General features: G+C 42.0%; 1 protein-coding gene across 8 annotated transcripts in view; it reads left to right on the top strand.

Moving 5' to 3' along the window:
* Positions 1-16,218, top strand: part of LOC142655634 (ubiquitin carboxyl-terminal hydrolase 22-A) — a 238,839-nt gene that overhangs the window by 131,858 nt on the left and 90,763 nt on the right. For all 8 annotated transcript variants that reach the window (XM_075830039.1, XM_075830038.1, XM_075830041.1 and 5 more), the window contains one exon: positions 5,920-6,089. In XM_075830039.1, the coding sequence (XP_075686154.1) occupies positions 5,920-6,089 (170 nt within the window). The remainder of the gene's footprint in view (positions 1-5,919; positions 6,090-16,218) is intronic.

Below are 16,218 nucleotides of genomic sequence, written 5' to 3'. Positions count from 1 at the left end.
TTTTAATAGCACTATTTTGGGGTACATATCATTTATAGATTAACGGTTAACTTTTTTTTTTTTGGAGGGGGGATAGAAAAAAACGCAATTCCGCCACTTTTTTTGCGTCCCTAAATTTACGCCGTTTTACCGTGTGGTATAAATAACACTAACTTTATTCAGCGGGTTGTTACGATTGCAATGATAAGAAATTCATATAGTTTTCTTTTGTTTTACTACTTTACGCAGTAAAAACACTTTTTTGATTATTCCGATGCAGCTCCGTCAAAAGGCAATTGCATCGAAATAAAGCCTGTTAGTGGCCGCTGTAAAAACACCTATGGCTGGTCACTAACTGTTTAAAGAAGATCTGTCACTAGTTTATTAATGCCCTACTAATCTAATGGCCGCTGTCATGCTAACTACAGTGTAAGTTTCTGTTTTTTTTTTCCCAAAAGCTTTTATTATTTGCAGTGTTATGTGCATTTTTCTAAATATTCGGACTAGGCTGTACTTGCCATCTGGGAGGTTTCTCTTTTCACTCTTGACCGGGGAGGGGGGGGGGTTGTAATGTTTTCTGTATGACACTGTCCAATCAGCGTCATACAGCTTCTCCCCCCTTCCCTGCCCAGCAACACACTGTGATCACATCGTATACAGCTTCCATTCCCGACTGTTTTCAACTGGTGATATCTCCAGTTGTTTCACAGCTAGAACTGAGATCCTGATGCCATATGAAAGATTAGAAGGTTTCATATGGCATCACAGGCTTCACCTGTTTGATTTCTTTCACTGCTTCCTTCCGTTTTGTCGGATTCTTCATTCGTCTTTCCCATGGGTCCCAGGAAAAGGTTGGCGGTCTCTTAAGCCAATATCGCTTGCTGGATTCAGAGTACTGTTTGTAAAGCTTACCGGGTTCGGGGGTAAGGTTTCCCACTTAATCAGGTGCACAAATCACTTCCCTGGGTAGCAAGGACTTGCAGGCATCTGTGATATAGGTGACCATGTCCTGTAAGGCTGTAGTAATAAAGTTAAAAAAAGACACACACACACACCCCAATTAACCATTTTATTTTAACAAAATAAAAGCAGTTCTCAAAGGAGTCCTGGAGTCTGAAGTAGTCCAACAACCGAACCTGTAAAAAAACAAGCACAAAAGACAGAACATTAGTCGTAATAAAACAAAACCATATTAAGATATAGGAGAGTAATTGAAAAAGGGAGGATCCTGCAAGTCACTGCTGCGTGGCTGCTTGTGAAGTATTTGACAGTGATAAACGAATTAATAAATTAGGTTTATTGTAAAACAATGATGGCTACTCGTTTCAACGCTGTACCAGCGTCTTCCTCAGGCCGTTAAACTCCTGCGTCCTTAAGCCATGATTAAGGACGCAGGAGGCATCTGAAACGCGTAGGCTCCCTATTTGGTTGAAACCTCTCCTTGCACTCTAGGATCTCATTTTATTTTTGATCCTTTTTAAATTGACTGAATAAAACTTGGAAAAAGTTTCTGTTTTATCTACACCAGCGCTGGACCCAATCTTTTTTGCTGTCTTCCCATCGTGTGCCAACACGAGGATCCGTGCGCGGCCAGTAGTACAAATCTACATATAAGGTGAGCTGGAGGTTTCCTCTTTTTTCCTTCAAGGACTCATTCACATCACGTCCCTATCCTACGTTTGTTTACGTCAGAAACAAAGCTGTTTTTTTGTTTTTTTTTGCCTCCGTCTGGCTGGTATATGTCAGCATACCTTTTTCTTATTTCTTTTTTTTACGCTAATCCATACTGAGGGATCCCACAAAAAAAGTATACCACATGGTATATTTTTTTTATTTTTAACATGAGCCTGTGGGTGACTGTCAAGCAAAGACCCAACAGGGGTTGAAACGTTTCAGTTTTTTTATTGCTTGGTGAATAAAGACCAATACCTTTTGGATATTTGAGTGCTGCGGTCTTTCTTTCTTTTTATTCTATGCAGGTTGTCCCTTTGGACCTGGGACATTTGTGCTGCGTGCACCATCCCTCGCTGGGATACTTTGCCTTTCTCCTCTGGATATTTGTCTGGTAGTGCTGCTGACTTCCCTTTTGCTGTATGGCATCACTCACGTCTATACGTTAAACTTATACCTCTGGGAGCTACCGATATCATTGCCAATATATGGATAGTGATGTCAGGGGCTTCCAGAGAGCTGGAATCCTTGGGCAGCGCGCTAGTATAGACTCTGGCCAGGGCTCAGATCCTGGGAAAGCTCCTGACATCACTGTCTAGATGTCCTTAGTGTGAGGAGGCTCGGGAGAGCTGACGTCAACGTAGTTCCTCCCCCTCCGCAACCGTTCTTCATTGAATCTGAAGCCAGCGTCCGTTTTTAATCTTTTCAGGTACGCTTTAAAAAAGTTGCAGCAGCTACCCTTTTTAGGTATTATTCATCGCCACGCCTCTGTCCTGCACTCTGAAGACAGTTGTCAGGTGCTTACTCTAATTCCTCCTCGGTATTAACCACACTTTTTCCTTGAACAAAATAAACGGATTACCTCTTCTGTATTGTGTATTTAGAGATTGACAGACAACGCCTTTCAGATTGGAGCCACCACTGAGCCCCCCCCTCCTCAAGGGCATCCCATTCCCTTTTGTAACCGATATTTCAGCCCTTAAAATAGCGTGGGCCTTTCTTGGCTAAAGAGTTGGAAATGATCGAAGGCTATTGCTTCTACTTTCTGAACTATTCACAGGATTGGACTATCACGTCCGTTTATTTTTCGTTTAATCTGCTTTCAAAAAGTTAGGCTTTAATCACATTTAACATTTATGTTGTTTTTGCTAAATAATGCCAAAATCTGAACAGCAATGCCAAAATCGGCATACTAAGTAGTTCATATTATTCAAGTTCATTACGAGTCTTTCTGAACGTGACTCTCTGAACTTAAGTATTAAGAAGCAGTTATATAGGGTAGCATTGCATTTGTTCAGTTCAAACATGAATGGGAATTCATAATCAGAAAATGACTTATTTAAATCTGGTTTTTATTACAAACCTTTTTTTTTCTTGTACCAATCCATATAATTTTTTTTCAAATATCCTAATATTTATACTGACAACTAGAGAAGACACTAAGCAAATTTCTCCAGTTTTCTGTAGCTTGCTTGTCACCTTTCCTTTTCAGACTAACAATATAAGTAATCTTATTGTCATTAAAGGCAGGGGATTTTATGACGGCTCCATTCTATCGCTGGAGGCCTAGATAAGGCGAGATATAACCATAAACACAGTTAACACTCTTTATGCAGCTTCTGTCGCTCCCAGGTCTGAGGCCTTAGGCCCCATGCCCACTTCCGTTTTTTCTTCAGGGTGCTAGCCATTTTTTTGACGGCTAGCACCCTGACCCATTCATTTTAATGGTGCCGTGCACACTTTTTTTGACGGTCCCGTTCCGTTCCGACAAAAGTAGAGCAGGTCCTACTTTGGTTCGAGATTCCGTGACAGTGGGGCCCATACAAGTCAATGGGTCCGTTAATAAAACTGAAGGCATCCGTGTGTGATGGAGCCGTTGCCTAGTAACTCCCAGGCGGACAGAAGTACACATAGAAGTGCACTGCACTAATCGGCAGCCCTTTCTCTCTATCCAGCTCTGATGGAGAGAAGAGGCTGCTGATCAGTGCTGGATAGAGAGTGGTTACGATCGAAAGAAAAAAGTTCATACGTACCCCGGCTGTTGTCTTGGTGACGCGTCCCTCTTTTGACATCCAGTCCGACCTCCCTGGATGACGCGGCAGTCCATGTGACCGCTGCAGCCTGTGATTTGCTACAGCGGTCACATGGGATGAAACGTTATCCCAGGAGGACGGACTGGAGGAACAAGCAGGGAGTTCTGGGTAAGTATAAACGTATTTTTTTTCTGAATTGGTGTTTTTGAAGGAAACATTAGAATCTATATTGTGAGCGCCGCGCATGGTACTCACTGTCCAGCGGTAGTCACTGTCCAGGTTGCTGAAAGAGTTACTTCCGATCAGTGCAGCCCCTTCTCTCTATTCAGCACTGATCGTAACTCTTTCAGCACCCTGGACAGTGAGTACCATGCACGGCGCTTGGAAACGGAAACGCGGAAGTGTACATGGAGTACACACTGGAACCGCACTGATCCAATCACGGACACCCGGATCCGTGAAAAACGACCGTGAAAACGGTGATGGAAGTGTGCATGAGACCTTACTTCCTCTCTTCCTGGAGACTAATCTACTCGATCAATAATGAACTCCCAATAATGGAGTTCTGACAGCAGAAATGTATGACGTATCCATAAGATATGTCTTAACTCCTTAACGCCGAAGGACGGATATATCCGTCCTCAGCAGCTGCTAGTTCGCGCAGGAGGACGGATATATCCGTCCTCTGATCGCGTGGGTACTGCCAGTGTACCCACGCGATCAGCGGCGGGAGCACGGCTGTTATACACAGCCTGGCTCCTGCTGCAACTTCCGGAATCGAAGCGCGCTCCGATTCCAGCAGTTTAACCCATTAAATGCCGCTGTCAATAGTGACAGCGGAATCTAATGTGTTTGACAGAGGGAGGGAGCTCCCTCTGTCACCCGATCGGCACCCCCGCAAACAAATCGCGGGTCGTTGTCGGGTTTCCATGACAGCCGGGGGTCTAACAAAGACCCCCAGGTCTGTCTTCAGCAACTGCCTGTTCGGCGATGCCGGAGGCATGACCTAACAGGTTGCCTGTCAGTTTTACACTGACAGGCAATAATGCTGTGGTATACTAAGTATACCAAAGCATTATATATGCGATCGGCACATCGCATAGTGTAGTCCCCTGGTAGGACTTTAAAAAAAAAATGTCAATCAGTTAAATAAAGTTTGTAGAAAAAAAAAAAAAATAATTAGTCAAAATCAAATAAAACGACTTTTTTTGCCCAAAAAGTGGTTTTATTCAGTAAAAGTGCAAAAACAAATAACACATACACATATATGGTATCCCCGCGATCGTAACAACTTGACCAATAAAATGAACACATTAATTAAACCGCCGGATGAACGGCGTCCAAAAAAAACGCAAAAAACAATAACAAAATTCTCTTTTCTCCCATTCCCCCCATAAAAAATAAAATAAAAGTTAATCTATAAGTCCTATGTACCCCAAAATAGTACTAATAAAAACTACACATTGGCCTGCAAAAATCAAGCCCACATACGGCCACATCGACGGAAAAATAAAAAAATGACGGCTCTTGGAACGCGGCGATGCAAAAACAAGTAATTTTTTTCTAAAAGGGTTTTTAGTGTGCAAACGTAGGAAAACATATAAAACCTTTACATATTTGGTATCCCCATAATCGTGCTGACTCATAGAATAAAGTTAACATGTTATTTACACTGCATAGTAAACGGCGTAAATTTATAACGTGAAAATCAATGCTGGAATAACTGCTTATTTTCAATTCTCTCCTAAAATAAAGTTAATAAAAGTTAATCAATATATTGTAAGCATCTAAAAATGGTACAATTACAAGATACAACTCGTCCCGCAAAAAACAAGCCCTTATACGGCTATGTCGACGGAATAAAAAAAAAGTTACGACTCTTGGAATGCGACCATGAAAAAGCAAAAAATAATCCTTGGTCATTAACGTGCAAAATGGCCCGGTCATTAAGGGGTTAAATGTCCCAAAGATGTCGGTCCCACCGATGGGACCCGCAACTATTTCAAGAGTGGGGGTCCCCCCACTGCATCCATGTGGTAAAGGTGGTCAGGATTCCACTTTTTTAAGTTTCTACCATAAAGCGCACACACATGCCCTGCTATACTGTCTGTAAAGGAAAGAATTGTGTATCCAATATGGTCCAGGAAAGTTGTTTTTTTTTTTTGTTTTGTTTTTTAAATAAAAAATGGTTCCATTTGGATTTCCGTCTAACAACTTTTGTTAATCTTCATCACAGGTTTGCGAGGGTTAATCAATCTTGGGAACACGTGTTTTATGAACTGTATTGTCCAGGCACTTACCCACACTCCTCTGCTAAGAGATTTTTTCCTTTCTGACCGTCACAAATGTGAAATGCAAAGCCCAAACTCTTGCTTGGTTTGTGAAATGTCTACGCTTTTTCAGGAGGTAGGTACATTATAGCTGAATTTGTGTTTTTTATAGATTGACTTATTTTTTTAGGTCTATTCAGTGAAGGAGAAAACAGTATTTACCTTTGCTAAAATGGTTATCTCGTATACTTTCTTGTGTTTTTTTTTATTTTCTTGGATTATGCATGATTTTTTTAAATATGTGAATGGACATTATGCTCCCTACCTTGGTTGAGTGACCTTACTATTGACCTAGGTTCTAGCACATGACCTGTGCCTTATTATAAAAGACTTTACCTTGTTATGGGGAAACAACATATTTGTGCTATTGTTTTGACAAATTACAATGTCTGTACTTCGGAGTGTTAGTATGAATAATTCCCGCCACATAATTCGCTCCTGCTTCTCCAGCACCGTTACAGCTTCTCCCTATTCTTCAAGAAGCCTCTGCGGCTTGACCAGCGGTACACAACACCTTGGGGTCTGGTAGGCTAGCCCCGTGGGATGATTTTTTTTATTTTTTTCCCCTGTGGCATGTTCTCACAAGCCGTTTGTGTGCTTTCAATGTGTCACTATTTTTTGGACCTTTCAACTGGCACAGGTTACTGTGTTACTTTAAATGTGGCAGGTGTAATAAGAAATTTGTGATCATTGTACCCCATTCTGCCCACAGTGCATATATCCCAGGACTTCTCAAGTTGCTGCCCCCTCCCTCAGAATGTAGCACCCACTGAATGGGCAAGTTCTTTGCTCATGCCTTAGGTGACATTTCCAGACTCTCCCAAACCATGGTTAACTCTTTAGAGCGTCTACCTTCCAAGATAGCAGCCAAGCTTAATGTTCTCTACTGTATCCTAGAGATACTACACAGGTGCAGAAGTAATAGGGACAAAGCCCGCTCCTCTTCAGATTCCCTCTCATGGTCCCCTCTTAGAGTCATTAGGAGAAACTGCTTCCTACTAGTATCAGTCGCCCTCCTCTTCGGTATCCTCGGATTAGGAACTAAAACAGAACTCCCAACTGGCAGCCACCATGCAGTCGTTAATACGTGTTGTCCGGTACACCATTTAAGGGATGACACCTATTGCGGGGGGTTGTGGCCGGATGTCTGCCTGAGTAGACGTGCTTCACCGAGCTTCCTGACTCGCCACCCTGAATATATCCTTCCCATCCTGCATCCTTGAGCACCACCTGGCTAGGGGGGTGGTAGAAAACTTCCCTGCACCTGATCCCCTGGTTGTTTTCCTGTCTGGAACCTGCCCGGCCTGGTTTGTGCTCTCCAACACTGAGGCCGCCAGCACTTCCCCCTTGGCGCGTCGCTTGGAGGCGGCGCCGCTACATCACGCCAGTCGTCCTCTGCCTTCTAGAGGATGGCACTTATTACAGCCGACCGGGGTGGCTGTGACTTGGGGTCCCCTGACCAGCGGCTCCCCTCTACACACCCGCAGGGTACAGTGAGATAGGTGCCCTAGTGTGTGTTACCAATTTGGCCTATGGACAGAAACACCCCCTACTGTTGCCCTCTTTGCTGAGTCTGAGCTCTGGTACCTGTATCGCACTCTGACTTTGACTGTGTGGGCCCTGACCAGATTGCCTACAATCATTACAAGACCAGTAGAGGCCTTAGTGGAGCGAGACGCAATAATATAGTATAGTTGGGCTGCCAGAAAAATGTGAAGGCTCAGATCCCGTGGTCTTCCTGTAAAGGTGGCTTAAGGAGATTCTGGATGTCAACGATTTTTCACTATTGAACGGGCTCACTGGGTACCTTGCCGCCCTGATCCTCCTGGCGGCCTCCCTAGACTGATGCTTGCCAGTCTGCTGCACTTCGGCGATAGGGACATCATCTTACAGTCGACAAGGAAAAAAGGAGATATCTTCTATAATAATCAACGTGTTTCCTTTTATCCCGACTTCTCTGTTAATATACGAAAATATCATGTTCACAGATCTGCAGGAAGCTCAGAGAGAAGGGATATAAGTATGCCATTCTATACCCTGCTAAGTTGAGGTTTGGTGGATGGTCATACCTCCAGATTCTTGCTCTCCTCTACAGAGGCTTCAGCCTGAGTGGACGCTGCGCCACGTGTGCCTGGTGGAGCCCCCCCCCCCTCCCATTAGACTATTTGTACTGAGGTGCATAGTGCTAATCTCTACTTTTCCAAACGTACTCAGGAATGTCTTTGTTTTGAATCATGTCTCGGGACTTTGCTGATGTGTTAGCTTGGTCAGGGACCATTGTCCTATAATAGTTAGTTAGTTAGTTAGGTCAGCAGTCCGTTTTTTTTTTATTTTTTACTTGGGATTGTATAATGCTTTGTATTGTTTGTGTGCCTTTGCCTCCCTCCTATGGTCCTGATTGGTCTCTGGTCACATTTTACCCTGCAGATGACAAATGGCACCCATAAAGGTTTTAAGCTGGAATGTCCATGAGCTTAACAAGTTTAAAAGAGACCTTGTCTTTAATTTTGTGAAGAAACATGCTCCACATGTGATCTGCCTACAACAAAAAATATACTAGCCCTTTAAATAAGCATGGATAGCGAGAAGATACCACTTTTCCTACTCTAATTATTCCCGCACAGTGTCAATCCTTATATCCAAGAGTGTGCCTTTTTGGAGGTGTTACAGGTGGCCTGTGACCACCATGGTCGGTTCACTATTGCTCAATGCACGGCTCTGTATTTACTATAGTTAAAATATGTCCGTCCTCCATTGGATCCAGCTCTGTTAGAGTTGGTGGGTGGTAAGCTATCAGGCTTTCCGGTGGGTCCCATTCTATGTGTTGGGGATTTAAATGCAGTCCTCGGTGGGCTGTACAGGTGTTCCAGACCTAGCCTCTATACACGTCAATTCATGGTCCCCTGCGCTTTATCTTACTGATGTGCTGCGCTGGAAATTTCCCACTGATAAGTCTCACTACTGTTATTCCTCTGCTCCTAAAATGTTCTCTAGAATTGACCTAGCTATATCCTATCCAGATCTTTTACCAGCAATTGCATTCCCCCAGAGGTATGTCTAATCACTGCTCTGCTTTTAACCTTCCTGGCCGGATCTCATTCTGACTCCAAAGTCTGGGGATTACACCCGGCGTGGTTGGCCTTTTCTGAAAAGGCTCATGTACCGCAAAACGGTACCAATAGAAACTACAGGTCGCCCCGGAAAAAATAAGCACTCCTACCGTGAAATCCAAGAAAAAATTAAATTATGACTCTCCGAATATGGCGACGAAACTCAAATTTTATTTTCAGCTAGCAGATTTTTTTTCTTATAAAAGTAGTAAAACATAAAAAAACTATATAAATTTGGTATCACTGTAATCGTATTGACCCGCAGAATAAAGTTAACAGGCCGTTTTTACTGCACATTGAACACCGTAAAAATAAAAACACCCAAAATACTGAGGAATCACGTTTGTTTTTTTTTCCTATTCCATCCCACAAATATTTTTTTCCCAGTTTCCCACTAGATTATATGGTAAAGTAAATGGTGCTGTGAAAATCTACAACTCCTCCCTCAAAAAACAAGCCCTCATATGGCAATTTTGATGGAAAAATAAACGTTACGACTTTTGGAAGGTGGTGAAGAAAAAAACGAAAGTGAAAATCCAAAAAATGGTTGCGACGGGAAGGGGTTAAACACTGATGTACTCCACACTGCTTCGAAATGCCCCCACGTTATAAGCTTAAATAGCCGAAAAAACCCAAATAGAACTTTTACTAAGCAAAATCCGCGCTCCAAAAGCCAAATGGCACTTCCTCCCTTCTGTACCCTACAACGTGCCCAAACAGCAGTTTACGTCCGCATATGACATCACCATACCCGGGAGAACCCGCTTAATATTTTAAAGTATTTGTCTGCAGTGGCACAAGCTAGGTACAACTTATTGCGCACCAAAATTGCATGTCCGTGGAAAACTGCAATTTTCACTTTGCACCATCCCCTGACCATTAATTTCTATTCCGGGAAAACCCCTGTGGGGTCAACATGCTCACTACACCCCTTTAAAAAAAATGCCTTGAGTGCAGTTTCCAAAATGAGGGTCATTATTTGAGGGTTTGTTTTACTATTTGACCTCTGGGTCCTGCAGTTGTGGGCCAATACTGTGAAAATCACAAATAGGCCTTAAATGTGCACTGTGCTCTTTTACTCCTAAGCCCTGTCATATGCCCAGGCTAATAAGGGGGTAGTTTTCAAAATGGGGTCACTTCTCTGTGTGTTTCACTTTTATCCTGGTGCCTCAAAGGCTCTGCAAATACAACATTGCGCCCATACACCAATCCATCAAAATCTGCGCTCCGAAAGGCAAATGGCGCTCCTTCCAATTTGAGCTCTGTGCCCAAACAGCAGTTTAAGGGCACATACCGGGTATTGCCGTACTCCGGAAAATTTGAGTAACATTGTGTGGTGGTTTTTTCCCCAATTACCCCTTGTTAAAATAAAAAATTGGAAGCTAAAACTAGATTAGTTTTTGAAACCTATGAAATCTATGAAACACCCGTGAGGTTAAAATGCTCACTACACCCCTAGATGAATTCCCTGAGGGGTATTTCCAAAATTGAGTCACTTCCCAGTGGTTTCTACTGTACTGGTACCTCAGAGGCTTTGCAAATGCGACATGGTGCCCAAAAACGAATCAAGCATAGTCTGCAGGTCTAATAGCGCTCTTGCCTTTCTGAGCTCTGCCGTGTGTCCAAACAGCAGTTTGACCACATATATGGGGTATATCTGTACTCGGGAGAAGTTGCTTTACAAATGTTGGGGGCTTTTTCTACTTTATTTCTTGTGAAAATTTAAAAATTCTAAATTTTTTCCACTAAATTTTAGACTTTCAATTTTACAGCCAATGAATTCAGCAAAAAAACTTGTGGGGTCAAAATGCTAAATATACCGCTAGATAAATTCCTTGAGCAGTGGGGTGTAGTTTCCCAAATGGGTCACACTGTTTTGGGCTCTGCAAATGCGTCATCACACCCAAAAACCAATCCAGCAAAATTTGAGCTCCAAAACCCAAATGTTGCTCCTTCCCTACTGAGCTCTGCAGTGTGTCCAAACAGCAGTTTATGACCATGTATGGGGTTTTGCCATAATCTGAATAAATTGCTTTTCAAATGTTAGGCATTTTCACGTTTTACCAGGACTAAAAGGAAAAATGCACAAGTTTTATTAGACAAAATTTAGACTTTAATTTTCACGGCCTAATTCCACTAAATTCAACAAAAACCCTGTGGGGTCAAAATGCTTCTTTTATATCCCTCGATAAATTCCTTGAGGTGTGTAGTTTGCTAAATGGAGTCATTTTGGGATGTTTCCATTGTGTTGGTACCACAAGACCTCTTCAGACGTGACATGGTACCTTAAATATATTCTAATAAAAAGGAGGTTCCAAAATCCACTAGGTGCCCCTTCTCATCTGAGGCCTGTGTTTTAGTCTATTAGCGCACTTATGGGATATTTTGAAGAACTGTAGAAGCTGGGCAATAAATATTGAGTTCGTTTTTCTGGTTAAAACTTTCTGTTACAGAAAAAAATGGATTAAAATGAGTTAGTTAAAAAATGTTTGTAAGTTTCCCCTCTAATTTGCTTTAGCTCCTGTGAAACAAAGTTTTGATAAACTTTCTAAATGCTGTTTTGAATACTTTGTGGGGTGTAGTTTTTAAAATGCAGCAATTTATGGGGGGTTTCTAATATAGGCCCCTTAATGCCACTTTAGAACTGAACTGGTCCCTAAAAAGAGAGGTTTTGTAAATTTCCTTGAAAAATGCGAGAAATTGCTGCTAGAGTTCTAAGCTGTGTAACATCCTAGAAAAATAAAAGGACGTTCAGAAAACTATGCCAACGTAAAGTAGACATATGGGAAATCGTAATTCGTGACTCTTTTGTGTGGAATTACTGTCTTACAAGTAAATACATTAAAATTTTGAAAAATGCTTATTTTTGCTAATTTTGTCTAAATTGTGTTTATTTGTGAAAAAACCCACAAACGACCAAATTTTACCACGAAGTACAATGTCACGAGAAAACACTCCGAATCGCTTGGATACATGAAAGCATTCCAAAGTTAATAACACCTAAAGAGTGACACTTGTCTGATTTTGAGCTAGCTCCGATCCCTGCCATTAACCCCTCAGATGCCACAGTCGCTGCATCTTAGTGGTTTGTAGCGATCGACACGATGTTATCGTGATGAATCCGATCGCTGCTATGGCAACCAGAGGCCTAATAATGGCCTCCTGGTCTGCCACGTACGATAGCCTATTAGGCCCCGCCCACAGACAGGACCTAATAGGCTTGCGGTCATTGAATGACTGACAGCTCTAATGCATTGCACTACGTGGGTAGTGCAATGCATTAGAGTAAAGATCAGAGGTGCAGGACCTCAAGTCCCCTAGTGGGACAAAAAAAAAAGTTGAAAAAAGTTTCATGAAAGTGTAAAAATAAGTTTCAAGTCCATAAAAACAAATTGCCTTTTTTCCTATAATAAGGCTTTTATTATTGCAAAAAAGTGAAAATGTTAAAAACCGTACACCTATTTGGTATCGCCGCGTCCGACCCAAACTATAAAACTATAATATATTTTTCCCGCACGGTGAACGCCGCAAAAAAACCACTCACAAAACATGTAATATAAAGTCGCATCTACCCAAAAATGGTACCAATAAAAACTACAACCCGTCCCGCAAAAAATAAGCCCTTACACAGCTTTTTTGGACTGAAAAATAAAAAAAGTTCAGGCGCTCAGTATATAGCGACACAATGTGCAGTGTGTCCAAAAGCGGATAACGTCTGGCCCCATTTATCAGTGTGACATCGGCCACATATCTCTGAAATATTATTTATTTACCGCATTATTATACCCTCTTATTATGCCCTGATGTACTCCTCACATATTACATATGCCCCCACATTACAAACTGAAATACCAGCAAAACCCCAAAGAACAACTGCCAAGCAAAATCTGCGCTCCAAAAACCAAATGCCGCTCCCTCCCTTTTGAACCCTACAGTGTGCCCAAACAGCAGTTTACGTCCACATATATGGAACCAGCTTAGCAGTTAACAAGATGTGTGTCTTTGCTGGCACAAACAGGGCACAACATATTGTGCACTAAAATGGCATATCTGCGGAAAATTGCAATTTTCACTTTGCACCATCCGCTGCGCATTAATTACTGATGGAAAAACACCTATGGGGGCAAAATGCTCACTACACCCCTTAAAATGCCTCAAGGGGTGTCTTTTCCAAAATAGGGGTCACTACTTGGGGGTTTGTTTTGCTATTTGACCTCAGAGCCCTGCAATTGTGGGCCAATGCTGTGAATATCACCAAAATGGAAGTTGCATGTTGCTCTTCACTTCTGAGCTCTGTCATATGTCCAGGCAAACGTTAAATGCCTTGAGGGGTGTAGTTTTCAAAATGGGGTCACTTCTTGGGTGCTTCCACTGTACTCTGGTGCCTCAGGGTTTTGCAAATGCGACATGACGCCCAAAAACCAAGCCAGCAACATCTGCATGCCAAATAGCGCTCCTGCCTTTCTGAGCCCTGCCGTGTGTCCAAACAGCACTTTATTACCAGCAGTTTATTACCACATATGGGGTATTGCCGTACTTGGGGAGAAATTGCTCTATACATGCAGGGGTGCTTTTTCCTCTCTATCCCTTGTGAAAATTAAAAAATTCAACTTTTTAGTGGAAAAACGCTGATATTCATTTTTACAGCCTAATTCCAATACATTTTGCAAAAGTATCTAAATGCTTACTATACCCCTAGATAGATTCCTTGAGCGGTGTAGTTTCCAAAATGGGGTCACTTTTGGGGGGTTCCTACTGTTTTGGTCCCGCAGGCTCTTCGCAAATGTGACATGGCACCCGAAAACCATTCCAGCTAAATTTGAGCTCCAAATGGTTCGCCTTCCCTTTTGACCCCTGCCATGTGTCCAAGCAGCAGTTTATGACCACTTATGGGGTATTGCCGTAATCGGGGAGAAATTGCTATTCAAATGTAGGGATGCTTTTTCTCCTTTATGCCTTGTAAAAATAAAAAATTTCAACATTTTATTAGAAAAAAACCTGTGGGGTCAAAATGCTAGGAAAATTCCTTGAGGGGTGTAGTTTCCAAAATGCGATAAATTTTGGGAGGTTTCCACTGTTTTGGTCCCTCCAGCAAATCATTCCAGCAAAATCTGTTCTCCAAAATCCAAATGGCGCGGTTTCCCTTCTGAGCCCTGCAATGGGTCCAATCAGCAGTTTATTACCACATATGGAGTATTGCCGTAATCGGGAGAAATTGCTTTACAAACGTTGTGGTTCTTTTTCTCCTTTATTCCTTGTAAAAATGCAAGTTTTTTTCAGAAAAACGGTGGATTTTCAATTTTACAGACTATTTCCAATAAATTTAGCAAAAAATGCGTGGTTAAAATGCTAACTATACCCCTCGATGATTTTCCTGACGGGTGTAGTTTCCAAAATGGGGTCGCTTTTGGGGGCTTTCCACTGTTTTGGCACCACAAGACCTCTTCAAACCTGACATGGTGCCTAAAATATATTCTAAAAAAAAGGAGGCCCCAAAATCCTCTAGGTGCGCCTTTGCTTCTGAGTTCCATGTTTCAGTCCAAGAGGACACTAGGGCCACATGTGGGATATTTCTAAAAACTGTAGAATCCGGGTAATAAACATGGAGTTTCAAATCTTGGCTAAAACCTTCTGTGTTACTAAAAGTTGTTTTTATTACAAATTAATTTTGGCAAAAAAAAAATGAAATTCGTAAATTTCACATCTATTTTGCTTTAATTCCTGTGAAACGCCTAAAGGGTTGAGAAACTTTTTGAATGCGGTTTTGAATACTTTGAGGGGTGCATTTTTTAAATTGGGGTGATTTATGGGGACTTTCTAAAATAGAAGGCCCTCAAAGCCACTTCAAATCTTAACTGGACCTGTAAAAATCGCCTTTTGACATTTTCTTGAAAATGTGAGAAATTGCTGCTAAAGTTCTAAGCCTTGTAACGTCCTAGAAAAATAAAAGGATGTTCAAAAAACAATGCAAACATAAAGTAGACATATTTGGGATGTTAACTAGTAACTATTTTGTGTGGTATTACTATCTATCTTACAAGCAAATACATAGGATTCTGAATACACATCCCGTCCTGTCTGGAGGTAATGTATATTCATTGTGATGACACTGCAGTAATGTTATAGTGTGTTTATGTGGCTGCACATAGCGATATAGCTACAGTGAAGGAAATAAGTATTTGATCCCTTGCTGATTTTGTAAGTTTGCCCACTGTCAGTCATGAACAGTCTAGAATTTTTAGGCTAGGTTAATTTTACCAGTGAGAGATAGATTATATATAAAAAAAAAAGAAAATCAGTCAAAATTCTTTATATTTATTTGCATTGTGCACAGAGAAATAAGTATTTGATCCCCTACCAACCATTAAGAGTTCAGCCTCCTCCAGACCCGTTACATGCTCCAAATCAACTTGGTGCCTGCATTAAAGACAGCTGTCTTACATGGTCACCTGTATAAAAGACTCCTGTCCACAGACTCAATTAATCCGTCTGACTCTAACCTCTACAACATGGGCAAGCCCAAAGAGCTTTCTAAGGATGTCAGGGACAAGATCATAGACCTGCACAAGGCTGGAATGGGCTACAAAACCATAAGTAAGACGCTGGGTGAGAAGGAGACAACTGTTGGTGCAATAGTAAGAAAATGGAAGACATACAAAATGTCTGTCAATCGACATCGATCTGGGGCTCCATGCAAAATCTCACCTCATGGGGTATCCTTGATCCTGAGGAAGGTGAGAGCTCAGCCGAAAACTACACGGGGGGAACTTGTTAATGATCTCAAGGCAACTGGGACCACAGTCACCAAGAAAACCATTGGTAACACATTACGCCGTAATTGATTAAAATCCTGCAGTGCCCGCAAGGTCTCCCTGCTCAAGAAGGCACATGTACAGGCCCGTCTGAAGTTTACAAATGAACATCTGGATGATTCTGAGAGTGATTGGGAGAAGGTGCTGTGGTCAGATGAGACTAAAATTGAGCTCTTTGGCATTAACTCAACTCGCCGTGTTTGGAGGAAAAGAAATGCTGCCTATGACCCAAAGAACACCGTCCCCACTGTCAAGCATGGATGTGGAAACATTATGTTTTGGG

This window comes from Rhinoderma darwinii, chromosome 6 (genome assembly GCF_050947455.1).
Source record: "Rhinoderma darwinii isolate aRhiDar2 chromosome 6, aRhiDar2.hap1, whole genome shotgun sequence".
NCBI lineage: Eukaryota > Metazoa > Chordata > Amphibia > Anura > Rhinodermatidae > Rhinoderma > Rhinoderma darwinii.
This window is presented reverse-complemented; position numbering and strand designations above follow the sequence as displayed.